This window comes from Chelonia mydas, chromosome 9, assembly GCF_015237465.2.
Source record: "Chelonia mydas isolate rCheMyd1 chromosome 9, rCheMyd1.pri.v2, whole genome shotgun sequence".
Classification (NCBI taxonomy): Eukaryota; Metazoa; Chordata; order Testudines; family Cheloniidae; genus Chelonia; species Chelonia mydas.
Window position 1 is genome coordinate 78,492,350 of NC_057855.1, and position 26,581 is coordinate 78,518,930.

Sequence of the window (26,581 nt, forward strand, 5' to 3'; positions counted from 1 at the left end):
CATATTGGAACACAACAAATATCTTTGAAAAGCCTAGACATCCCTCTCTTCTCTCCATTAATCATATATACATACAATATCAGGGCTGGAAGGAACCTCAGGAGGTCATCTAGTCCAACCCCCTGCTCGAAGCAGGGCCAATCCCCAATTTTTGCTCCAGATCCCCTAAATGGCCCCCTCAAGGATTGAAGTCACAACCCTGGGTTTAGCAGGCCAATGGTCAAACCACTGAGCTATCCCTCCCCCAGAGACCCCACTCCTCATTCAGAAGCTTTGGAAAAGAGATGGGTCTTGCTTCATATGTAGAAGGTCAGCACAACCTATACTAGGTTAGGGGGAGTGAATTCCAGAGCTGTGAGTCATTCACAGAGAATGCATGCCCTCCAGATACTAAAAATCTCAGGATTGTCCCCTCAAATGGCCCAGCTGTCAACTACCATGGCAGTTTGTGGAGAGAGAGGCAGACTTCCTGCTAGTCAGGAGTCATGCTGTACATTGTAGGACTTTAAAAATCAGAGTCAGCAACTTGAAATGCACCAAGAAGAAATCAGAAAGCCAGTGGAGTTGTTGAAGATTTTGTGTAATAGTTCCATGCAGCTGGTGCTATCAGGCAGGCAGCTGCAGTTTCTAAGCCCTGGCCTACACTGAGGGGCGGGGGGATCCATCTGAGTTAAGCAACTTCAGCTACATGAATAATGTAGCTGAAGTCAGCTTTCTTAGATCGACTTACCGCGGTGAGTCGACTGCTGCCGCTCCCCCTTCGACTCTGCCTGTGCCTCTCACAGCGGTGGAGTACAGAAGTCAACAGGAGAGTGCTCGGGGGTTGATTTATTGCGTCTAGAGGAGACGTGATAAATCGACCCCCCCACTGGATCGATCGCTGCCCACCAATCTGGCGGGTAGTATAGACATACTCTAAGGGACATTTGTAAGCTGGCTCCCTGTGGAGCATTTGCAGTTCTCCAGTCTACAAGTCACAAAGGTTTGCACAGCATTCGTGAAGTCCAGATCAAAGAGACATGGTCCTGAATACTTTAAAGTGAAAGCAGGTGTCTTCATCTATCACTGCTGCTAGTAGTAACTGGTGATATGCAAGTACTCTCCAACTGCAAACCCCTTGAGCAAAGTAGTTGTGGTAGGAACCATACACTTCTATTCTTTGCCTGCAACCCTCTATCATATACTACATCTTGTTCAGAGTTAGCGTTAGCCAATTTGTTCCCCTCCAAATGCCATTCTCAGTCAAGCACTAGGAAAGTAAAAAAAGCCAAACCCTCTGGATCTGATGGGAATATTAGACACAGATCTGTGTCTCTAGTATCCTGATGGCATCCCAGCCCAAATCAATCTCACTATCTCTTCCACTTGCTCCTCATACACATTGAACAGGACTGAATGGAATTCGGCATGAAAGAGCCCTCGTGGAAAAGGAGTAACTGTCCAAAACAACACACTCAGATCAACCTTATGATACATGGGATCAAAACATTCTGAGACGACAGCCCAGGCAAAAAAAGCATGTGACCGCTGTAAGGAGAATGCTGCAGTAGGCTGTGTTCAGTAAACCTTGCAAAACAGGATAGCAGTATTGCGTCACTTCTTAAATTTAAAAAAAAAAAAAAAAAGCTTTTCCTCAACACAATAGTTTGTAACATACCCACTCCTATTCTTCTGTCTTCAAATTGATAAGTGGTTTGAGTTATTGTTTCACAAACTATTCAAGGTTTCAAAGGAAAAAAAATAGGTGGAACCTCTAAAGTAATTTTTTTTCTGCTGTATCATACAGAAAGCTGTTGGTCATGTGTGGCTAATGGAAAGCAGGTATCGTCTGTTCTCCATCTGTGCCAGCATTCTCAAAATAAGCCCGAGATGAGGGTGATGCTTAATACTACTTGGCAGGATCCAGTGGAAATAGGTCTCATTTCCTGAAACTGAGCATTGTATATTCTGGGTAGAAATCTCTGACTTAATTGGATCTGTCAATATTATAACATGGCAAGTACCTATTCTAAAAGTGAATGTTAGCATACATGAGGGGAGCAATAAACATCTAGCTGGACTTCTCCCAACCGCCCCAAAAAATCATTTGCCTCTGGCAGGGGTTTGAGGCTGTCAGCAGTGAATTTATATGCTGCTGGGAAAAGAGGTTAGGCTGATCAGCCCCACAAACTGAGGTGCTTTCTTATCCTGCAGAACAGATATCTCAGTGACAATGATCATGAAGGTTTACACATCCAAGTTCTGGAGCAGGTGGAGAGTTAATTCTCAATGGTCCATTCAGCCTTAGCTGGGATTGCAAATAAGGGGACCAAATAGTGCCATTTTTGTGGGTTCTCTTATTATCTAATGTGGACTCCTATCCAATAGAAGCTGGACTGAGACTAGCTCCACATAAGCCACATGGAAAACCATTAGTGACTGTTGGTCACTACTGACATGGGCTAGGTTTGGATCAACTTAGAGGTGATAGTCTCTCTGCCATCCAGTCCTCTAGCAGCACATACTCTTATAATTAACTCTTGCTTTAGGTTGAATGTGCCTTTATTCCGTTACATAAGAAGAGACAGCCATATTGACAAGATTGGTTACTGGAAAAATGTCTAACTCCTTTTCATAGTGATCTCAGTGCTATCCTTCAGGGATGAATAGCAGCAATAATTCACAGTTGTTGGAGTGGTGGGTGCAAATCCCCAATATCCAGTGGGATATCACCTCACTGAGAACTCAAGACCTGGAGTATTGCATTGCAGTTGTATAGTTTTGTTTAGCTCTGTGTGTGTGTGTGTGTATCTATCTTTCCATTGTGGAAAGTAGCTCAGTGTACAGTGAGGGGTTGCAGTCTGTCTCCTTCCTGGCTTACGTGCTAGTTGGCATTATTTTCACATTTCCTTTCCATTTGAGATCAGGCTCTTTGTGTTCTGCCAGCCACCATAGGAAGCAGGTACAGTTTGGCAAGAATCTGGCTGCTTGTGTTACAACATAAGCAGTGACCATCCAGACCTGCTTTCCCATGCTGCATTCAGCACTGCTGTTTAAAAGGCAAGAGCTGCTCATCCTGAATAAAATAAAGAGAAACTTCATGTATTTCAGACCACAGAAGGATCCTGAGAGTATTTGGAAGAAATTTAAAAATGAGAGGAAAATACATGCAGAAAGGGGGAGAATCGAAGATGGTTTTCCCGCTTCTTTTTGATGCAATAGGTATTGGTATATTGGCATGAGGAGGAAGACTACCTGACAAGTAAACAGTGCTGTATGTGTCAACACTGCAGTTTAATGGGGTCTGTGGCATGGAAATGAAACCTACCTTGTACTTGCAGTGGCCCACTGTGGGTCCTGACCATTTCATATTTTTCTCCTGCTATCACTGGGCCACTAGATTATCCCTAGGACTCTTCGCAGCCTGCAGTACAGTCCACATGTCTTGTTTTTTGATGCATCTTGCTTTACATTGTCATTTTATTTCTTTTAGGGAAGAGATTCAGGATTTTCTGAATTGTATTGATGCCAGTCTTGAGGAGCTCCAGGCAATGCTGTCTGGGAAGAAATTTAACTTTGGCTCTGAATCCTTTAGTGATGTGAGTGTCTCCTTATTTGCACACTTTGATTTCTCAGATGTAATAATTGAAACAGTTACATTATTTCTCCTCCTGTAGGTTTTTATTCCATAGGTGTGTGTAGAGAAGAAGATCCTCATAAATACAGATGTAGAGAATGAAATAGTCACTGTAGGGACTCCTGTCAGACCATCTTATGGTTTGTTACCCTCATGTACGCGTCCCATGTTACATGGAACAAGAAATATAACCTGTCCTGCCTGTTAGCATCACAGACTGATAAGCAAGCACATTCTCCCTTCGTGCCATGCCTTAGTTGCCTGTGTACCCACTAGATATTTGTGTTTGCTGCCCTAACTCTTGAGGAATTGGAGATGATGCAGTGTTTTAAATATTTTTTTGGTTGGTGTTCACTGCCTTTAGAGGCACTATATGTAGGGTTTATAAGGTCAGATGTGTAATGTTAAACTGGGATGGGACTTTCCATTGCATCATTGTTACGATCTGTTTCTTGTATCTGTTGACTGGAAAGTCCTGAAGGGCTACAGAAGAAGCAAGAACAGAAGATGCAAGAAACTAACAGCCTGAATTTTAGTGCAGCGGAGCGCTTGCTACTTTCATTGTAATCAGTGAGAATTATGGATGCTCAGCTCCTCTGGGGGGAAAAAAAAGACCATGAGTATTTTGGGCCTTTTGGCTGAGATTAAGAGCAGCATCCGTTTATAAGGTGCGTCTTCTAGCAACACTGCAGTTCTGAGGCATAGGAGATCAGAATTCTTTTCAGTTCTTGCTGTCATGCTCTGATACTGGACAAGACACTTTGCCTGTGTGCCTCCGTTTCTGTTCCTGTAAATTATGGAGGATACTAATCTGTCTCGCAGGCATCTTCTGAAGCTTCTGAAGTGCTCTTAGATTCTCAAATGGAAGGCCCTATATATTGTTGAATGTAACACATCCTCTATTAAAGGTGGTGTCCTTCCATTGAAGAGGGGAGGAATGGACTCCACAATCTGCCTGGCCTCCTTTTTCCCTCCTTCCTTTGTGAACCTGCGTATGCTATGTGTGTCCTTGTGATTTTTTTTCCCCCCATAAATATATATTATATAGTATGTTCTTTCTCTTTACCTTTAGACTTTCAATCCTGAGCTCCCAGCCCTGGACACGAACTTGACAGATGCTTCATCCAATATGGAAAATGTAAGTGTTGGGGAATTTTTCTGGTGGGAAGGACTGACAAGGTATTGAAGGAGCTGAATTTTTTTGACCCTAGTCAACAAGTTGTCTATGTGACCAGTGAAATTGATTAGAGATACAACATGAAAACTGTCATTCTAGTTTGTTTCACTGTCCAAAGTGAGTGAAGAGCAGAAATGGGGGGGGGGAGCTTGAACTTTAGATTTATTTGAATTATCTCAGGTGTTACTATGTGCAGTAAGTAAGAGAAAGTTGTCTTGAGTGTCCTCTTAAAGTTTGCAAAGAGTCCTGTGGCACCTTATAGACAGACGTATTGGAGCATAAGCTTTCGTGGGTGAATGCCCGAAGTGAGCATTCACCCACGAAAGCTTATGCTCCAATACGTCTGTTAGTCTATAAGGTGCCACAGGACTCGTTGCCGCTTTTACAGATCCAGACGAACACGGCTACCCCTCTGACTCTTAAAGTTTGTAATATTCCTACCTCTTTAGGAAAACCTTTTTCACCCATTCTCATTTTGCCTTCGGTAGCGTACTCTTTGATTTTTGTCAATAGAGGTGGGGAATAATGGGGAGGGGGAAACCTAGTCAGAAATACTTTCAGTTCATATATTCATGAATTATTCACTCAACTCTGTAAATGGGGCATTGATGAATATTTGTCTTCATTAAGAATTGACACCAGTTCTTCATAGTGATGTAAAAACTTGAATAAAATACACTTCTCCCAAACACACCTCCATAGCAGCTTCCTAAAGGGAGACATGAGACATAAGAACATAGCTGTTCTTTAATCCAGTTCTTAAATTCCTCTCTTGAAACAGAAAACTGGTGAAAATATGGCTTCTGATTTTACAAATCTTGAAACAATATACTTTAGTTAAATACGCTTCTCTGTCAGCCTGCTTTGGATCACGTTAATCAGAGTAAAATGCTGGCAGCTTTCATCAGGTGTGACTTAATTTGTAAGCATTGAAACAGCTTTTCATGGTCTGCCCTGCTGGAATAAAAGAGCTAGCAGAGCTTTTGGTTTTGGGTGAGATCAATATTTACTGGGAAACATCTGCTAAAAACCAACTGCAGCAAACCTGTACAAGGAATGTTAGTTACCTGAATTACAAGAAGCTCCTGAAAGCTCTTATTTGCTGCACTGCCAGCTTTCACCCTCACAAGCAGCAACAGTCCTTAAAGTCAGGGCTGTGCAGATTAGTAATAGAAAGGAGGGAGGGATGGGTGAGAGAGTGCATGCATTCCATTTTGGCCTTTTTTTGGTGGAGGTTTTGGTTAATGACTACCTCCACCCTCAGACTCTGTAACTTAACAACAGAAAGCTGGAAGTCCCAATAATATTTCTGAGTCTAAAAATTCTCTATTGCTAAATGTGCTGCCTTTATTTTGTTTTCACTTCCCCTCTAGATTGAGGACTTGACGGACAGCGTTGAAGAGCTAGGAACAAGTGAGCGGGAAACAGGAAACAAAGGTGGGCAGCAGGGAAAACTGGGAATTGTCCCAGAGTCTTTAGACCACCCTAAAAATACAGCACTGGGGTTTGAATTTAGCTTTCCCAACCTGTGTTGGTATGACCTCACTTCCATAGTTGAGAGCCCAGTTCAATTCCTGTTTAAGACCCTGACTTTCCATTGGCTTTAGTGGGTGCTGAGTCAAGCCCTTAAGGATTTAATATAGCACCATCATCTTAGCTGTTGGATTTAATTTTTCCTTTTCTCCCTTGGCCATGTGTTAATGTTACCAAGGAGACTTTGCATTTTTAAATAATTCTGTTTGCGGTGGTGGGAGCAAGTGGAATTCGGAGAGCTTCAAAGTGTGGTTCACAGCTGCACCCCCTTTACTGTGGCGGTGTGGCCCGCATAGACTGCAGCTCGCAGAATGTAATGCTCTGTCCGCTTTATTTATGGAGCGTGGTAAGTATACATACAGCTTCATGTAATGTATGAGGTCCCAGCTCCGATGAGTTTGCACTCTACTTCAGGCATGAATACGAAATGCAAGGGAGCCTCAAATACAAGGTGGTTGAGGCGACAGCAAGGGAAGGCTTCATCAAAGGAGGCATATTGAGATGTGAGAGGTTGCTCCAAACAGAGGATGCAGCATGGCAAAAGGTGCAAGCTGGGGAATGGCCAATGGGTGAGATTGGAGCAGTTGTAAAGACACAGCCAAGTGTATGGATCTAGAAGCAGAGTAGGAGGAAGTACAGGAAAGATTCAATAATGCCTTCAGGGCACTATGTGATAAGGAAAGGCTGAACCTTAAATCCGAAGTGTAAAGACAGGAAGCCACTGAGGGGATTTGAGGGAGAGGGAATAATGTTTGGAGTGACAAGAGGGGAACTTTTAACAGCAGCAGAGTGAGGAGAGGTTAAGTTGTTGAGAGGCTGGTGAATGCCATTTGTATAGCTTTTCAGTGGTCAGGGCAGGCCATTTTGGAAAAAGTTAATTGCATGCATTTGTGATGTGATTTGTAGCATCCACAAATTGTCTCCAGCCTAAAGATGAAGGGAGACAAGTCTGCTCCATTTCACACAAGCTTTAAGTGCAGTCCTTAGGATCCTTTTTGTTTCTGGCCCACAGCTGGCCAGAGGTAGTTTACCTCTATGATATCTGAAGTGAAGGAATTTCTGAAGCAATTCTTCCCCCCACCCCATTTCCCTTTTTGAATAAGACCTCCTTGCTCTCACACCTGTCATGAATCTGAGTTTAGAATGTCTGTTTCCTTACAGACATGCAGCTGATACAATACAGGGGAAACCCTCTGCTTTCGTTATTCGAAGAACTGCCTTCTGTTGAAGGTGCAGGGAAGTCGGAGGATCCTAAAGATCTTCTCCTGTCCTCACTGGAGGAGAAACCCGCTCTCTCTCTTCCCTCAAGTAACGAAGCAGCTTCACCACTGGCAGCTCCAGCAAACCAGGCTGAATCCCTTGATGCATTGGAACTGTATGATCAGCCTCTGCTCTCGGAAGATGGAAATGGAGATTATAAATTATTTCCCCTCCTGCTTCTCAGTCCTGTTGCTAACTTTATAGAAGAGGCCTCTGAGATAGAAACTGCTTGAGAACTTGCACAAAATCTGTCAGTTTCCTGGTCTAAAATATAGAGATGGTACAAGGCTCAGTGAGAAGCTTCTATTCCCGCCCCCCCCCCGGGCCTAATATGCAAAGAAATTAAAGGTCTCTTAAAAATGCAAGAGCAGTTCATGCAAGAAGCTGAAAGCAATGTCGAAACAAAAACTGCACAGCACTGAAGGCCCTTGGAAGAGGAGCAAATGTCACAAATATATTGCACTGTAATATGTAAAAAAATTTATATTGTTGCAAAAGGGAAATTTGTATCCTATTTTAAAGTTGGGCTGTATTTTTTTTAGCTGTCCTGTCACATCCTATTGAATATTCCAACTTGGGACTTGTTCTGAGAGTCTTTCATTAGATGGTTTGTCTCTTGTTAGAACTAGGTTTTTTTTTTTTAACATTTGAAAAGATGGAATATATTTTGTTTGTCTGTTGCTACAATTGTTTGCATCTGCCTATGTCACTTTTTTCTAATCTTAGATTTGCCCCTAGGCATTAATATAGGCAAGATTATTTTCTTATGGAAAACAGTATTTTTAACATGGAATATTACTTTTTAATAAGCTAACAATCATCCCTTGACCAGAGTTCTTAAGTGTTCTGCTAGTTAACTGATTTCTTGTGCACAATGCATGGTAGCTCCTCTGGTGTAACTTGCACATAACACATGCATGGGTCACTTGACCTCAGTAGTTGGGGATCTGAGAAGTCCAGAAGGTAACAAAGTCCAGAAACTGACCTTGCCTGAGCAAAGAGCACAGTTTGACATTTTCCTGCACCTGTTACAAAACTTTGAGCTCTGCCTTGGCTCACTTTGGGGCAAAACTGAAAGAGCCACATGGTGATTTTCACTAATTTAAAAAAAATTCCTGTACACTGCTCTCTTCCACCCATGATATCTCCCTGTTTGTGCAACTGCACTCCTACATTGGGCCTGATTCTGCCCTCACCTACATCTGAGGCATGGTGTACTGAGAAATCTGCACATCTTTGGCAGAAATTTGTCCTTAGCCGATGTCCTCTATTCCCAAATCTCTTCCTAAGGGGTATAATTACAAGACTGTATTTTCTCCTGTAAAAATAACGTATTCAGCACCTTTTAAAACAGTTCCCATGTTGGATATTAAGAAGCAAGGGTGGTGTCAAAAATATTTTTCTCCTGAGCCCTGAAACAACCATCCTGTACTCTGCTGCTGGCCACTGTCTGTGATCAGCTATGATGTAGAGAGCCGCATTTAGCTGCTGGTATAACCTAATGCTTCTCCATTGATAGCAAACTTTTAACCTGCTTGTGCTCAGGCTGGATGTGGCTCATAGTCTTTACACGGACAATATCCTGAACCAGCAAAACAGCTGGGAGCTAGCCAGAGACAAAGAACCAATTCGGTAATATGATGTAATTCCATTAGAATCACAATTACTGTGAAATAACTTTACTTTGTGTTAAGTTTGTAATTAACTTGTATTCCCAACACTCTATAATATCCTGAATCTTAAGTGTTTGCCTGATCAAGAACCCGAGCTGTTTGTTTGATAGGCCTAAACACAACTGTTCCACATTTATTTGGATAGTGGCTAATGACACCAGATAGAGTAATTTGCAACTCTCGTCTGTCGGAACCTGGTTTGTAGCTCCTGTTCTCAGAGTCTTGAGTTAAATGAGGAAGTGGCTGCTTCTAAACGTTGCGTAACTTACAAAAGGACTGGCCTAAATCAACATTTTGAACTGTCCTCTACCTAGGTGGTGATTCATGTTTGTATCTTTTTAACTGCTGGTTGTTAGGCGTGCAGTATCCCAAGCTCTTGTTAGAAAGGTTTTGGCCCATTAAACTCTTTCTTGGGTTTGAAAAAGCTTGGTTGGTTGGTTTTTGGTTTTAGTTCAGTTTTCACAGATTTTTGCAATCCCTAGATTTGGCCAGAAGTAGCAAAATAGTACAGATCAGACCGTTCTAGTGCAATTTCAAAACACACAGTTCAGGAAATGTCGATGTTCAAATCAAAATGATACAAGAACATCTTCACTTCCCGTACTGATCTCTCTTGAGATCTCCAATCATGAATGTACCTTGCATTAGCAGTGCCAGCATTTATTCAATCAGAGGGTTTAGATTAAGTTAATGTCTTGTTTGTTTGTTTTTTTTTCTCCACATTTTATTTTCTTGAGACTGTGCTTAGAAAGCTTGAACCAAAAAACCTAAGTTTAAAAATGGAAACAGAAAATGCTGACAGCTTTTTTTGTTGGTGATGAGGTCTTGGAAATGTGTGAACTTGTGCAAGCTTCTTGGCACCAGCATATACTGGATGTGGGGAGGGTGGGTAGTAAGGGAGGAACATGAGCTGAAGTAATTAAATTCTGGGATTGTAGAATCAGTACCAAGTTTGTCATGCCTTTTGTTACTTCGCATGTAAAAATGTGTTCTTGGGAGGAAAAAAGAATTGCAGCAGAGTTGGTCTGGTGTGGGACCAGCCTGGGATTAGAGCTTGTGTGTTGAGATGTTTTGCACGTGATTAGGGAAAATTTATTTTATTATGGAAACTGCAAAAATGAAGTGAGTCTTATCAGCTTCCAGCAGATGCAGGACATTAGCATTCTGCTTTTAAGTAATGAGGGTTAACGTTGAGTATTTGTTTCTGTACGTGGTGGTGTAAGTGACAAACTAGCACATTGTAATGATACTGCAAAACTACACTGGAGGGTTGTCCAGAAGGCAATGCATTGTCAAGTGATGATAATTCTGAAGTGTTGAAAGCTTGCAGGGGGGCTGTTGCATCCTCCTGTCTTTGCAGTTCCACTCAAGGACTCCGTTTCTGGAGTCCCTTTTGGGGTAATATCCTGACCTTTTGTTTAACCCACTTCCCTTCTCCTATCCCCCCCTCCCTCCCAAAAAGAGTAAGTATGTTAAGAAGGAAGTCTGTCTATTTGACCTCTGAAAGAGCTCCATTGCAGAAAGATCAATGGCCTCCAGGAGAGGAATGGGAAGGGGCCACAAAGACAGGGAGATGAAGTATGTGGGACAAATGACAATGGGGAGTGAGCTCAAAGGTACAACAAAAGAGAATGAGAGGGGGGACAGTGAGCAGATGATCCTACACAAGTACTCTGAAAAGGTGTGCAAAGGAGCTAGCCTGTTTAAGGACTGTGTAAGTGGTGCACAGGATCAGGTCCAAGAGGTTTATTATAGCTGAACTGCTTGGTAATAGGGACCATAATATAATTAAATTTAATATACCTGTGGTGGGGAAAACACCACAGTGGCCCAACACTGTAGCATTTAATTTCAGAAAGGGGAACTACACAAAAATGAGGAGGTTAGTTAAACAGAAATTAAAAGGTACAGTGCCAAAGTGAAATCTCTGCAAGCTGCATGTAAACTTTAGACACCATAATAGAGGCTCAACTTATATGTATACCCCAAATTAAAAAAAGAGAGAACCGCAAAAGAGCCACTGTGGCTAAACAACAAAGTAAAAAGCAGTGAGAAACAAAATGGCATCCTTTAAAAAGTGGAAGTTAAATCCTAGTGAGGAAAATAGAAAGGAGCATAAACTCTGGCAAATGAAGTGTAAAAATATAATTAGGAAGGCCAAAAAAGAACTTGAGGAACAGTTAGCCCAAGACTCAAAAAGTAATAGCAAATTTATTTTTAAACATATCAGAAGCAGGAAGCTGGCTAAACAACCAGTGGGGCCACTGGGCAGTTGAGATGCTAAAGGAGCACTCAAGGACAATAAGGCCATTGTGGAGAAACTAAATGAATTCTTTACATTCGTCTTCACGGCTGAGGATGTGAGGGAGATTCCCAAACCCGAGCCATTCTTTTTAGGTGACAAATCTGAGGAACTGTCCCAGATCAAGGTATCATTAGAGGAGGTTTTGGAACAAATTGATAAACTAAACAGTAATAAATCACCAGGACCAGATGGTATTCACCCAAGAGTTCTGAAGGAACTCAAATGTGAAATTGCCAAACTGCTAACTGTAATCTGTAACCTATCATTTAAATCAGCTTCTGTACCAGATGACTGGAGGATAGCTAATGTGATGCCAAGTTTTTAAAAGGGCTCCAGAGGCAATCCCGGCAATTACAGGTCAGTAAGCCTGACTTCAGTACCAGGCAAACTGGTTGAAACTGTAGTAAAGAACAAAAGTGTCAGACACATAGAAGTACATAACTTATTTGGGAAGAGTTTAACATGGTTTTTGTAAAGGGAAATCATGCCTCACCAATCTACTAGAATTCTTTAAGGGGGTCAACAAGCATGTGGCAAGGGGATATAGTGTACTTAGATTTTTCAGAAAGCCTTTCACAACGTCCCTCCCCAAAGGCTCTTAAGCAAAGTAAGCTGTCATGGGATAAGAGGGAGGGTCCTCTCATGGATTGGTAACTGGTTAAAAGATAGGAAACAAAAGGTAGGAATAAATGGTCAGTTTTCAGAATGGAGAGAGGTAAATAGTGGTGTCCCCAGGGATCTGTACTGGGACCAGTCTTAGTCAACATATTCATAAATGATCTGGAAAAAGGGGTAAACTGAGGAGGCAAAATTTTCAGATGATACAAAACTACTCAAAATAGTGAAGTCCCAGGCAGACTGCGAAGAGCTACAAAAGAATCTCACAAAACTAGGTGACTGGGCAACAAACCGGCAGATGAAATTCAATGTTGATAAATGCAAAGTAATGTGCATTGGAAAACATAATCCCAGCTATACATATAAAATGATGGGGTCTAAATTAGCTGTTACCACTCAGGAAAGATCTTCGAGTCATCCTCTGAAAACATCCACTCAGTGTGCAGCAGCAATCAAAAAAAACCAGAATGTTGGGAATCATTAAGAAAGGGAAGGATGAATGCATCCGATGAAGTGAGCTGTAGTTCACGAAAGCTTATGCTCAGATAAATTGGTTAGTCTCTAAGGTGCCACAAGTACTCCTTTTTGCGACTACAGACTAACACGGCTGCTACTCTGAAACCTGTCATTAAGAAAGGGATTGATCATAAGACAGAAAATGTCATATTGCCTCTATTTAAATCCATGGTATGGCCACATCTTGAATACTGCGTGCAGATGTGGTTGCCCCATCTCAAAAAAGATCTGTTGGAATTGGAAAAGGTTCAGAAAGGGACAACAAAAATGATTAGGGGTATGGAATGGCTTCTGTATGAGGAGAGCTTAATAAGAGTGGGACTTTTCAGCTTGGAAAAGAGATGAGGAAGGGGGGATATGAGCGAGGTCTATTAAAATCATGACTGGTGTGGAGAAAGTACATAAGGAAGTGGTGTTTACTCCTCATAACACATGAACTTGGGGGTCACCAAATGAAATTAATAGGCAGCAGGTTTAAAACAAACAAAAGGAAGTATTTCTTCACGCAATGCACAGTCAACCTGTGAAACTCCTTGCCAGAGGATGTTGTGAAGGCCAAGACTATAACAGGGTTCAAAAAAGAACTACATAAATTCACAAAGCATAGATCCATCAATGGCTATTAGCCAGATTGGGCAGGGATGGCATCCCTAGCCTGTTTGTCAGAAGCTGGAAATGGGCGACAGGGAATGGATCACTTGATGATTACCTGTTCTGTTCATTCCCTCTGGGGCACCTGGCATTGGCCACTTTTGGAAGACAGGATACCGAGATAGATGGGCCTTTGGTCTGACCCAGTATGGCCATTCTTATGTTCTTAACAACTGGAATTGGTGGGCAGAGAGCACCGGAACAGAAGGCCCTCCCGTGCAAGGGACGATGGGGCCTAGTGTGGCAGCCCTGGAGAATAGGCAGATGTGATGCCATACAGTTGGTGGTACAGCAAGCTTCCCCAGATTTCAGTTCCCATTTTGCCTGGAATGGCTGTGACTCAAAGGTGAAAGACTCCCATCTGGTAGGTTACGAGGGGCCGTTGCCCTACCCTCTCCTTGTTTACAGTCTCCTTAACCATCCAGGTCCCTTCACTTGATTTTCTTTGGATTTTCTTAAAAGTCAAGATCTCGGTACTAAATTGAGGGACACTGCAGGAGAAAGGGGAGAAATGAAATGCTGGCACAGCTAGTTGCATGGGTATTTCCTTCTATTTTGACACCCATCTTATTAATGTGGTTTATTTCCTAGTAACAAGGAGCGACAACATTGACACACTGAATTTGGTACAATGTGATGACAGACAAATAAGTGCTGTCTTGTTAACGTAGCTGCCACTCTACCCAGCACACACAGTATTAGAGCTGTTGGGTACCTGGACTTTCTGTTCAATTAAAAATGTTTAGATTTGAAAGTTTTATCTTTGTTCTATATCTGAATGTGGGGAGAGTGAAATTTGTCTGTGAAGTGGAATTTTCAGTTGATCAGAACGTTCTGTTGAGAGAAAATCAAAACCTCTTTCTTCAAAAAAATAAAATTTCAAAATGAAAAGTTGTTTTGAAAAGAACAATCGAAATGTTCTGTTCCAATAATAGACTTCATTCTGAAGCTCTAGCAAGGTGTTCCTTTTCAATTTGGGTGTATCTTTTCTCTCTTTCCTCCCCCCTCTCCCCTTGGTGATTGCTATCTTGATGTGAAAGTTTCTGTAGGAGACATGTACCAACCCCTTTTTCACTGTCATCATATTATGTGGATTCCTCTTTGTTCACATCACAGCATGCCAGGATGGGAGAGTTGGGCACCAGTTCTTTGCGTGTGATGGCTGCATTATTTTAAGGTAACCATGTCCAATACTTGCCTCTGTGGTTTGCGCTCTTGGGAGGTCAACCAGTGTCCCCTGTATCACACTGCAGTGAACCACAATTACAACTAGTTTTTAATTCACTTTCAGATTTTCTTTCTTGGCTCTTTCTAGCAGAGAGATGAGGTTGAGGTCCTTATCGGCCATAGTTTCTGCAATGCTGTGTCTGCATTTGCATACTAGAATGTCCTCAACTGTGAGCGACGCTTATCCCTGCAAGTCTTGTTAGTATGGCTTGCTGGTGGCATTGATAGTCCTTCACTACAGGTTTTGATCCCAAGCAGCATTCTCAGCCGTCTGTATCTTCCTGCTGAAGTCCAAAATATGGTGAGGTAGCTGCTTTCCTTACCTAATAGCACTTGCCAATATCAGTCTTTGGCAAATACTGAGGCTGTTTTGAGCTTTACAATGTCAAGTAACACTTCCTCAGTTGTAAGCATTTTGTAGTGAGCTGCTCTTAGTGCTTTGTTTAAACTATTTGGATGTGTACAAATGTGCAGCTTGCAGGGCTTCACAATGGCTGTCATGCTGTTTATCTAACTTGGGGGCTTTATGACTTTTAAGTTTGTTTTGTTGCTTCTATTCTTTTTTTTTTTTTTTGTTTGTTTGTTTGTTAAACTGTACTCTGTGAGGCCGATAGTGGCTGAATTGTTTTATTTATTTCTGGGTGTGACATGCCTTGATGACATCCCAGTCCTTCAAAACCAGCTTGATAATCTTTTGGCAGCTTTGCTGCAGGGTTGCCATGGTTCACTGTCTGCTCTGGGTATGTTTTTGCTTGTCTGTTGTATGAATCGTTTGTCCCAGGTTTCAGCCTTCAATTGTTCTAGCTCAAAGCAGTGGTTTATGTGTTTGTGCTACCAGAAATTTCTGCCTGATCACTTTTCCTGGGTATTCTGCATGTCATTTTCACTGTCCTAGTGTATTATGATCACGCCTTGCCTAATTTTAATTTGGCTTCACTTGGTTGCAATTTCACTTTCTTCTCTTGCATAATACCAATCTTCTTAGCCTAGCACATTCACCGATGCCTCCACATCTATTTGACATTCAGTTTTCTTCATGTGTGCTGCTGCCTTTTCTTTGCATCTGCTGCTAGTCTGAGCTTCACAAACCATTTAATTTTGCTCTTTCGCAATATATTACTGTCATGTGCAGACTCCCCTCCTCTGAGTCACTGCTTGCTTCCTTGATCTGGTACACTTTTTTGTTTTTTTTCTTCAAGCCTTGGCATAATTTCTTTTTCCGTAATTTTGTCAAGACCCCAGATGCTTGGCATTTTCCATTAACATGTTTTTCTTGACAGTACCCCCAGGTCTTCCTTAGCATTTTTTCTCTCTTCTGCTTTGTGATTTGTGCATTTGCTTTTGCACAAATGTTGGTGTATTTTTCCTTGTAGTTTTTTATTCTTTTCCTTGGCTACTTGGTAAACTAATCTCTGTCTGCTCCACTTATGCTCTGCATTTGGATGTGAGCTTGAACACTGGCTTTGCACATGTCCCTCGCTCTTGGTAGAGTTAGTGTGGGCTTTCTGAGCATTCTCTTTCAAGCTCCTTTGTCTTTTGTCCCATTACTAATATATTAGTAAGTATCTCTTTAAGATTTGATAATCCTATGAGTCAGATTGCCAAGGTGTGAAAATGACTATTGATCTGTTTGTTCAGATTCATGATTACACTTGTTGAAGAGAGATCTTTAATATCGTTTGGAGCACTTCTAGTATTTTACATGGGTCTGCTGCTGACATGTCCAGAAGTATTTGGAGCATGTGGCGGCCTTTGCCTGCCACAGTTAATAGTGAGGCTGTTCTTATTTTGTTTTCCTTTTTATCCAGTTTGTTGCAATTTTGTAGTTTTCCCTTGTGATCTAAAGGATCTAGACCAGTGCTTCTCAAGCTATCTGAGGTGGGGTTTGGCAATTTTTTTTTCCCAATGTGCGCGCAGACCGGCAGCCGATGGCTCGTGGACCGGCACCGGTCCACGGACCACCACTTTGAGTAGCACTGATCTAAAGAATGGACAATTGCAAAACACCATTGTCTGTCTTCTCTATCTGCTGATGGACAGGAATCTGGTTTGCTGCCATGATTATCCTTTTCTCTTTGAGTTTTTCTTTTTGATATACTTAGTTTCTGAATGAATGAACTTGGAGGGGCCAATTCTCTTCTGACACCATGTTCAGTGTTCAGACCTACAAAGAGAGCAAGCCAAGACAGGTGAAACATTCAGGCTATGTTCCTTCCTCCACATGTACAGTCTTCTCTCATTAAGCACTCGTTAAAGTAGTTCTGTAGGTTCCCAGACATTGCCCTATACATAAACTTAGCTATCTTACTAGTAGCTTCCCAAGAGGGAGCGATCTCTCATAACAGGCTACTATGAGATAAAATAATTAAGGGGAGATGGCTTCTCTTCACCTTTCCTTCCTTCGTTTTGAACATTTCATGCTAGTGTCCCTTCTGCTCAGCTCTAGAAGCTGTTCAGATTGAAAGTAGAGATGCCAGGACACTTCTCAAAATGTCAGAGATGCCCAGACCTGGGAAACCATTCCCTATCCCTATAAAACAGGTTCTTCTATCCCAGGTTGTGATCTACAGCAGGATGCATTGTGAGAATAGTGTCATCAGTTTGTTTAAAGAAGCTCCAGGTGTGTTACTGGAGCTTGACTCAGATAATGAACAACGCAAAACTCATGTCAGTCTCCTGGAGGTTCTCAGCCAGGAAAGCTGATTTTTAGGAGGAATGTTGATATGTCACTGCTGCGTGAAGCAGCCCAAAGGGCCTTGAAACCATGACCAGAATCAAGCTGATTTGCATTAGGTTTTTATTTCACTAACTGGAATGAAGGCCATGGTTTTATGATTTTCTGTGTCACTGTTTGCTGACTGCGATAGTTGTTAGTGTTATGGCTAGTGCCATCAGTTTCTTGATGTAACAGCCAAAATCTAGACTAAAACTGGCGCTTTCATGGCTGTTCTTTAGCCTGTTCTAGAAGTCAGCTGTGACGGGAGGCAGTAGGGAGATTTAGTGTGAATGTTTGCTGTATAACTTGCCCTTTCTTCTGCGTGCAGATTGTTTGACAACAGCTTGCTACCAACCTTCTCCTGATTCGTCACCGCCCTTTTGTTGGCCTGTGTGAAACAAATGGGAGGGTTTCAGCCCCATTCCAGAGCCAAAGTGGTGCCTGCATCACAAAAACAATTGGTACAATGGACACTTATTGAGCTCTCTGACTCAGCTGCAAGGATAAGGATTGTAGGGGCCTGGGGACTGAACTTCCCTGTGTTCCTTAGGGATAATGGTGACTGAGGTACAGTGTTGGTCCCTGGCTGTACTTACTCTGCGGGACATGGAGAACGTCAGTCGCTGGTACTTTGAGCCCCAAATTCAAGTTTTAAAATTATAGTAAATGGGAGGCTGGGGGAGAAATCCCGGCCACAGCAGTGATATTGGTCACTTCTCCTGGACTGTGATTTCGCATCTTTGGCACTTGGTCTGTGGTACCTGAATGACTGCTCACAGCCTTCTAGATCGAGGGAAGATGATTCCCTTTGGGGGAAGGACCATGAAATCATATGGCTGTATGCTACTCAGCACTGGCACTGAGAAGAGCACTGCCATCGGACGGTTGCCTCCTGTTTGCCCCCTCCTGGCCGCAGGGCATCCGTGTAAGCATCCCCCTGCCTCAGTTTCTCCTGTCAAGGGGCTTCTTCAATAACTCATAAACCCTTTTGTCCATTGACAGCCCTTCTCAGGTTCTGGTTTATTCCTCCTCCTCTGTAGCCACCAGCTGCTCCCTACAGGGGAATCAGCTGATCCTAGTTCAGGTGTGCCTCCTTAGTAACTTGATTGATAAATTCCAAGGCCAGCAAGGACCATGTGGTCATGTTGTCTGGCCTTCTGCATAATACAGGCAACAGAACTCCCCCAAAATAATTCATTTTGAACTAGACTATATCTTTTTAAAGTCAAGATTAGATTTGTTTTAAATGCCAGTGATTGAGAATCCACCATGACCCTTGGAAAATTGTCCCAATGGTTAATTACCCTCACTGTTCAAAATTTTACCTTATTTCCAGTCTGACTGTTTAGCTTCAATTTCCAGCCATTAGGTCTTGTTATACCTTTGTCTGCTAGATTGAAGAGCCCATTATCAAATATATTGTTCCCATGTAGGTACTTGATCAAGTAATCCCTTAACTTTCTCTTTGTTATGCTAAATAGATTGAACTCCGTGATTCTCTCACTATAGGCCATGTTTCCTAAACTTTAATCATTCTTGTGGCTCTTCTCCGAACTCCTTCTAATTTATCAACATCCTTCCTGAAGTGTGGACACCAAAAGTGGGCACAGGGTTCCAGCAACAGTTGCCCCGGTACCAAATAGAGGTAAAGTAACCTTTCTTCTAGCTGAGATTCCCCTGCTTATGCATCCAAGGATCACATTAGGTTTTTTTTGGCACAGAGTCACAATGGGGGAGCTCTTGTTCATCTGATTTTTATTTTTCCTCCCACCATAGCCCCCAAATCTTTTTCAGAATCTCTGCTTCCCAGGATCTAGCCCTCCATCCCATGAGCCTGGCCACCATCTTTGTTCCTAGACGTATGCATTTATGTTTAGTCACATTAAAGCCCATATTGTTTGCTTGCTTGCCCCCAGTTTACTAAACAATCCTGATGGCTGTGCATTAGTGACCTGTCTTACAAAAATTTGGGGAGAGGTAAATAAGTATCGTCTGCAAACTTTCAGCGATTTTGTTTCCTTACAGGTCATTGATTAAAAAGCTAAATAGCACAGGGCCAAGAACCGATTTCTGGAAAACCACATTGGAAACAAACCTGCTTGATAATGAGTCCCTGTTTACAGTTACATTTTGAGACTTATCTGTTAGCCAGTTTTTAACCCATTTAATGTGTGCCATGTTAATTTTATATTGTTCTAGGTTTTGTTTAACAAAATGCTATGTGGCATCAAGTCAAATGCCTTGAAGATGTCTACTATATTAAGCCAACATTATTACATTTAAGAACCAAACTTGTAATCTCATTTTAAAAAAAAAAAAAAAGCTATCAAGTTAGTTTGGCAGGATCTATTTCCCATAAACCCATATTGATTTGCATTAATTATGTTATCATTCTTTACTTCTTTATTAACCAAGTCCCATATCAGTTGCTCCATTATCTTGGCTGGGATTGATGTCAGGCCAAGAGGCCTATGATTACCCGGTTTACCCTTTTATAAAAATTTGGCACAACACTTGCTTTCTCCTGGTCTTTTGGAACTTTCCCAGTGCCCCAAAACTTATTGAAAATCAATATTAATGACCCAGCAAGCTCCTCAACCAGCCAAAGTCCACACGTTGAACAATGAGGAGAAAACAAAATCAAACAGCTGTTCATTCACCAGCCATTTTGTGCACTGAACGAGGCAGGGGTCCTGTGGGGAAAAAAAGTGATCCTAAAATTCAATACTGTACCTTAATGCATATACATATAGACTGGGCCAAAATCAATTTATCTTAATTCTGGCACTTCCTAACTATTGAGTGCTTCTCTTTGCAACCATAATGTGCTTTTAACAGAACTTGTGTGTGATAGATGATATAAAAATACGGCCTTTGAGAGAAGAATGCAAAACATGAAAAGAAGGCAAAAATGTCCAGTTAAAAAGATAATCAAAGGAAACAATTACTTGGCCAATCAAATGAATGGCAAGCAAAGCAGACTCAAAGTAAAGGTAATATGTAATGGAAAAAGAGGAAAAAAAACCTTAGTCCTTTTTCCTAACTTCATCCTTCATTAGGATCCGTCCTGTCTGTAGAACCATCACTCCAACACTTTCAGTAAGAACATACTTGTGGTTTTTGTGAAAAAAAGGAAGGAAAAGAGCAGCAGCAACTCTGTATGCTAGCTGAGTGAGCGAGTGCTGAAAGGAAGTATGGCTGACTTGGCATCTGATGATAGGAGAGGAGGTCCAGGGTAAGAGAAGTAGCTGCGGTTCTGTGAAGAATGGAAAAGTTAGTGTGGCTAGTGGTGTTTGTGAATTCCTTCACCTTCTGCAGTGGTGAGTAAATGAAAACATTTTCCATATTCAGAGACAGTTAATCTGAGTTCACATAGGTATGGACCTGATAAAAGAATTAAACCTTTAAAAGGCTGTGAAAACCAGTATCTCTTCTGTTCTACCAGCTTGGTTTTCAGTCACTTCAAATTCAAACCATGTAGAAAGTAGCAGCTTGTTATCCATGGAGTGAAAATGCAGCTTGTATATTTCCAGTTCAGCTATTTGCATCACATACAACAAGGAGAATGTAAGAAACAGCCCAGTATTGAGCAATTTGTCAGATTTAATGTACTCAGACTAAGAATAAAACAAGACTGTCCAGGGTACTGGGAGAGTTTATTCCCTGGCATTTTAGCTTCTTCAGAATTCATGTTGTGGTTGGAATACGTTCGTTCTTTTTCAACTTAGCTTTTCAGAATCCTACTAGTGCAGGGTTGGGCAAACTTTTTGGCCTGCTGGCCATGTCGGAGAATAGAAATTGAGTGGCGAGCCATGAATGCTCACAAAATTGGGGTTGGGGTGCAGGCTCTGGGGTGAAGCTGGGGATGAGGATTTTGGGGTGTAGGAGGGTGCTCTGGGCTGGGACTGAGGGGTTTGGAGGGCGGGAGGGGTGCAGGTTCTGGCTGGGGGTGTGGGCTCTGGAGTGGGGCTGGGGATGAGAGGTTTGGGGTTCAGGAGGGTGCTCTGGGCTGGGATCAAGGGGTTTGGAGAGCAGGAGGGGGATCAGGGCTGGGGCAGGGGGTTGGGGCACAGGGAGAGGCTATGGGGTGCAGGCTCCAAGCGGCACTTACCTCAAGCGTGGTACAGCCCCTGACCCAGCACCCCGGCCGGAGCAGGACTGAGCCGTGTGGTGCAGCCCCACCCCAGTGCCCCTTGTGGAGTGGGGTGGGGCTGCACCCGCTGGTGCAGCATGCAGGCTGGCTTAAAACAGCTCGCGGGCCATAGTTTGCCCACTCCTGTACTAGTGGGTGTCGTAATTACAGTGCTAGCTATGGCTCTGCACGCAACTCTCCTCCAAACAGATTCTGATCTCCGTAAGTGTAAATAAAATATCTTACAGTTGTGTAATTGAGATCAGAATCTGAGCTGTCGTTTTACATCGTGCTGCAGTTTCAAATGAAATGTGCCTGCACTTTATCAGTAAATCTGCACTGAATGACAATGAACTTGGAAAACAGGATGAGGGGAAAATGTTGAAAACTGCTTTGAAAGGTGAGTGTGGAAACCCAGTTTTAGGAAAGGATGTCAAGTAAGGCACCAGTCCTGGTTTCTGATGCAAAAGTAAAAGTTTAGATGTATGTGAGCTCCTATTTCAGTTGCTTACTTGGAGTTCTGTTTTAAACAGAGTTAAAAGTAACAGGAGGCTTTCAGAAAAGGGGTCCAGGGGGATGAAAAGTAAAAGCTGGACTTTGAGGAAAATTCTGAAGTCATTTGCTAATGAGATGCAGCAGCTCAGACAATTTGAGGATGAAATTTGGACGGCGATCTGATATACTGGAAGAGTGAGCATAGCTTCACAGAACTTGGAGATAAGAAATGTGGCTCCAAATGCAAACTTGCCCATAGTTCCGATCCAGTGATCTGGTTGAGATTTGTCTTATAAGTGTGGCCATGAACCAAGAAGACCAGATGCAGATCTGGACCTCCCCAAAGTTCAAGGAACTTCGGATCCATTGTTCCAGTTCACCGACCAAAGGCCAGTGACATTTTAAGAGAACGCATGACTTGTGTTCGAACTAATTAGGACAACATGCCTTGGTGTGCATCAGCCTCTGAATATCTCTTTCTGCTCTGTGGGGCACTTTAAGGAAGAGGGGGAAAAACTTTCTAAGCAGCCACATTAAGTTATGACAGGATCTGAGAGGCAATAACCATAATTCCTTTACATGAATAGAGCTCAAAGCACTTCACAATCTTTTCATGTACGTTTCCTCACCACACCCCTGTGAGACAGCAAAGTGGTGTTATCTGCATCTTACAGAGGGGAAATAAGAAATAATAAGTGGCTTGCCCAAGGTCACACATGAATTCCAAGGTGGAGCAGGGAACTGAAGCCAGGTCTCCCACATCCTAAGCCATTGCCCTATCCACTAGGTGTGACTAGGGAAATCGAGCAGTAGTGTTTGTCAAGAACAACTGTCTGTGTGCTTGCAGCTTAGTGGACTCCACCTGGATGTGCCTCTAGCACTGTTTGGTCTTACTGACATTCTCTCCTTCGTTCTTTTATTTCTACCCCTCATCTCCTGTTCCCTCTCTACAGCCATCCTGGAACTGACTGGCCCCCATGACCTTGAAGGGACATGGAAGAGTTCCATCACCTTGCCATGTGTCTACGTGCCTTCCCAGGACTTTGTGCAGCAAACAGTCATTTGGACCCTGGAACGAGATCAAAGCCCTTCCACCATCTTTCGAAGGGATAGCTCTGACGATCACATCCTGTTGTCACAGTACAGAGGTAGGGTCAGCGTGCCAAATAGCAGGCCAGGCGATGTGTCTCTTGAAATTGAGAAGCTTGAAGTCTCAGACAGTGGACACTACACTTGCAAAGTCACCTGGATTGCCCAGGACAAGAGCCTGCTAACGAGAGAGAGAACCACTAGAGTTAATGTCGTTAAAGGTAAATCCAATAATAAAATGTGATTTACTTGGCATTTCTCACTCATAAAGCACTTGCCTGAGCTGGCTTTAGATCTGGTTCGGGTGGGGTTATGCAGAGGGACTTCCACTCCACACTGACTCCCCACATCTGCAAGGTTGGGGCCAGCATTTCCCATGGATTCTCGAGTGCCATGCATCTGCACTGCACTGGCACTAGCCCCACCCTAATTAGAGGGAAATGAACCAAAGGATGGGAGTCATGCCTGTGACATTGATTTGGGGGTGTGGCTTGTACCTAGCTTGGCCACTAGTGCTACTTAAGACAGCCTTCACGACTGCTTTAAGGTGCCTCACTGCTGAACATATCTATGGGCCTTGCAGCAGTTACAGAAGAGTTGGAGTACAGGATTGCCCCAGCTACACACTCAAGAACATCCCCAACACACCCCAGAACTCTCTCTCTGCATTTGGTGTGGAAGGCTTATGGAGGGGCAGAAAAATGGCTCTGCCTCTGACAGTGACAGGCTGTGGTGTGGGGGTATTCCCTGCAGTGGCCACGTTGTGCTGGCACAGCTGGTGCAAAGCAGTCACAAGGAAGCCATGAATGGAGCTCAGAAACTCTGTATAGAAGGGGATTATATGAGCAGGTAATGAATGAATTCATTCTGGAGAAGGGTGAACAGCCATGGAATTCAGGGAGGTCTGACTCCTGCACCTTTCTCTATGATGACCAAATTCCCAGATCAAATACCCTGCAACTTCAGAACAATTCAGACCCAAATCTCTTTCCCTCTGTCTTTCAGTTGCAGTGACTAAACCCATCATCAGACCAGGCGCTCTGGGATTCACTGTACCAAAAGGGGCTCGGACAAGCCTGACCTGTTCTGTCAATGGGTCCCCACCCATCATCTACCGATGGTTCAAGGGAGAGCCAGGAGGAAACGCAGTGCCTGTGAGCAATCACGCTGTACTCATGTTTGAGTCCCTGCAAACGTCTGACACGGGGAAATATTACTGTGAAGCAGAAAACAGAGCAAGCTCACGAGTCATACGGCAGAGTGATGCAGTGCAGCTGACTGTGAGGGGTAAGTGCCCCAGACTAGTGCTTGGTGATCTCTGAGACACTGGGTGATAATGAGACAAATGGCTTAGCGGGCTTAAGAAAGGTTTAGACATTTAGATTGAATGTAAACAACAGTGAGATTCGCTAGCTGTCACTCTCAGCCTTCCTAGTTAGGACAAAGCTGATTGCTGGCTAGGGTCATAAAAATGTTCTCAATCCTCCAGCTCTGCCACTTGCCAGCTTGCTGACCTGAGGCAAGTCCCCTTCCTGTGCCTCAGTTTACCCTTGGAGATAACGGGCATTCCCTTTGTCATGTCCTTTGAGATCTACATATGAGAAGTGCTCTATGAGACATGGGAGGTTTACAGCTTTTGCATTTACCCAATTTATAAATTCATAATTGAAGGGGTGGAAGAGTCTGACACATTTGTCACTTCTCTCTTAGACCTCACACAACCAGCAACCATGGTGCCCTGCTCTGAGACCAAGGTGCACACCATGGTATCAGAAGGAGGTGAGGCCTGCTCAGTGCTGAATTGGCAGCAACTGGGAGACAGGAAGTGAAGTGGTGGTTTCATTGCGGTTCTGTGTGAATGATGGAGAAGGGTGGGTTGAATGTGACACATCCACTTGCTGCCATTTTAGAAGTTAGACCTCAGGTTGATAGAACTTGCTGGAAATGACCTCTGCTGCCCTACGTGGTTCTAGCTGCTACACCCCTTTCCTCTGCTCTCCTGTGAAGCATGACCTTGTGCCGTTGGGCTACTTGGTTGCAGGCTCCATGGGACGGCAGCTGTCTTAACACTTGGAAGGACATGCCTAGAGGAGTCATGGATTTCCTGAGTTTCATGTGGTTCGTCATGAAGTCATCAGGAACAAAATTCCTTCCTCCATAACTCCTATGGTTTGGGAGAATTCAGTATGTTGGGGAGTCCAGCAGAGCACAATTGCTTCCTTACTTGAAACCTCACAGTGTGCTGTTTTGATCTAGAGTACCAGGGGACCAGCCTGCCCCTCTATCTCATCATCCTGATTGTCGTGCTCCCTGTGGCTGTGGTGTGTGTTGTCATTGCGGTCGTCTTGTGTAAGAAAGAGACCAAGAAGGGTGAGTGGGGTGTGCTGGGGACGCTCTGGGCAACAGGCTGACTTTGCTTCTGAAGATTTCTGGAGAGGGGCCAAATAAAAACATTGCTACAGTGCAATGAAAGAAAATAAGTCAATCGAGATCACTTCTTGAAATGGAACACTAAGGGGTAGCCATAGCTTATCAAGAACAGGAACTGACAGGGTAATCGGAATCCACTGTGCTAGTCTCCTTTTCTCTGAGCACTGAGCTACAGTACTTTATCTATCCATTCCAATCGTGCGAATGCACTTCTTGCAGCTGTGTGCCCCAGAGCTGTTTGCTAGGAAGTCAACATGGTTTCATTCTATAAAAGTTGCTTCCAATTGACATCTCAGCACAGTTCCTATTGACTGTAGAAAGAGTAGATGACGGAAGGGACCACTGTAATCATCTAGCCTTGGCCCTCCTATGGCCTGTGTTCTGCAGAACTCCCTGCTTCAAGTCATCCCCTGTTCCACATGTGGTTTCCTGGTTTCTGTGCAGCCTGCTCCGTACATAGTTCCTGGACGTTTCCCTCTGCCTCAGGCTTCCCTGCTGCTACTGGCCATGCCACCACTGCTTCCAAAGAAGGGCCAGAGAACTTCCTTGGTCCGTTCTTTCAATAGAATTCTGCCCCCTCCTCCTATCTGGCCTGTGAAAAATGAAGTGTGTTGGGGAGGTGGTTGATGGGAATGGGTAGTTCCCTGCTTAGCAGATTCATTACAACCCCTTCCATGGGTGGTGAGCAAATATGAAAGGGCAGAGAGATGGCTCAGCATCTGCCAAAGAGAGCCATCTGTGCTGGGGGTATTCCAGACAGCCATATTGCACTAGCATAGCTGGTGCAAAGCAGTCACCGGGCAACCAAGAACTGAGCAGGACGTGAGCAGGCAATGAACTACATTACTCTGGAGAAAGGCCCAAACCCCGCATTTGAACAGACATGAAATTCAGATCTGGACCCATATTGTCCCCTAAATGTATAATAAACTCCCAGATCAAATATCGCCCCAGTGTTGGGATAATTCAGATCTACATAGCTAAGCGCTGTATAGCGTTTGTTACCACATAACTCTGACCAGTTTCCATGCCCCTTTTTTGGTTTACATTCTGCCCCAGTCTCCTATTGGGATATGTGTGCTTTTGGTGCAGTTGGCCATTTTGAATTTTTTTTCATGGGTAACTTTAGGGCTGTTTGTGTGA

General features: G+C 43.3%; 1 protein-coding gene across 4 annotated transcripts in view; it reads left to right on the top strand.

The window, feature by feature from the left end:
- Positions 1-26,581, top strand: part of LOC102945498 (heat shock factor protein 3) — a 52,083-nt gene that overhangs the window by 19,199 nt on the left and 6,303 nt on the right. The window contains exons 10-15 of one of the 4 annotated variants that reach the window (XM_043522926.1): positions 3,473-3,578; positions 4,689-4,754; positions 6,167-6,230; positions 22,873-23,229; positions 24,014-24,295; positions 25,265-25,378. In XM_043522926.1, coding sequence (XP_043378861.1) covers positions 3,473-3,578; positions 4,689-4,754; positions 6,167-6,230; positions 22,873-23,229; positions 24,014-24,295; positions 25,265-25,378 — 989 coding nt within the window. Of the gene's footprint in view, positions 1-3,472; positions 3,579-4,688; positions 4,755-6,166; positions 6,231-22,872; positions 23,230-24,013; positions 24,296-24,718; positions 24,853-25,264; positions 25,379-26,581 lie in introns of those variants that run through there. The other 3 variants (XM_043522928.1, XM_043522929.1, XM_043522927.1) reach the window with 3 other exon arrangements.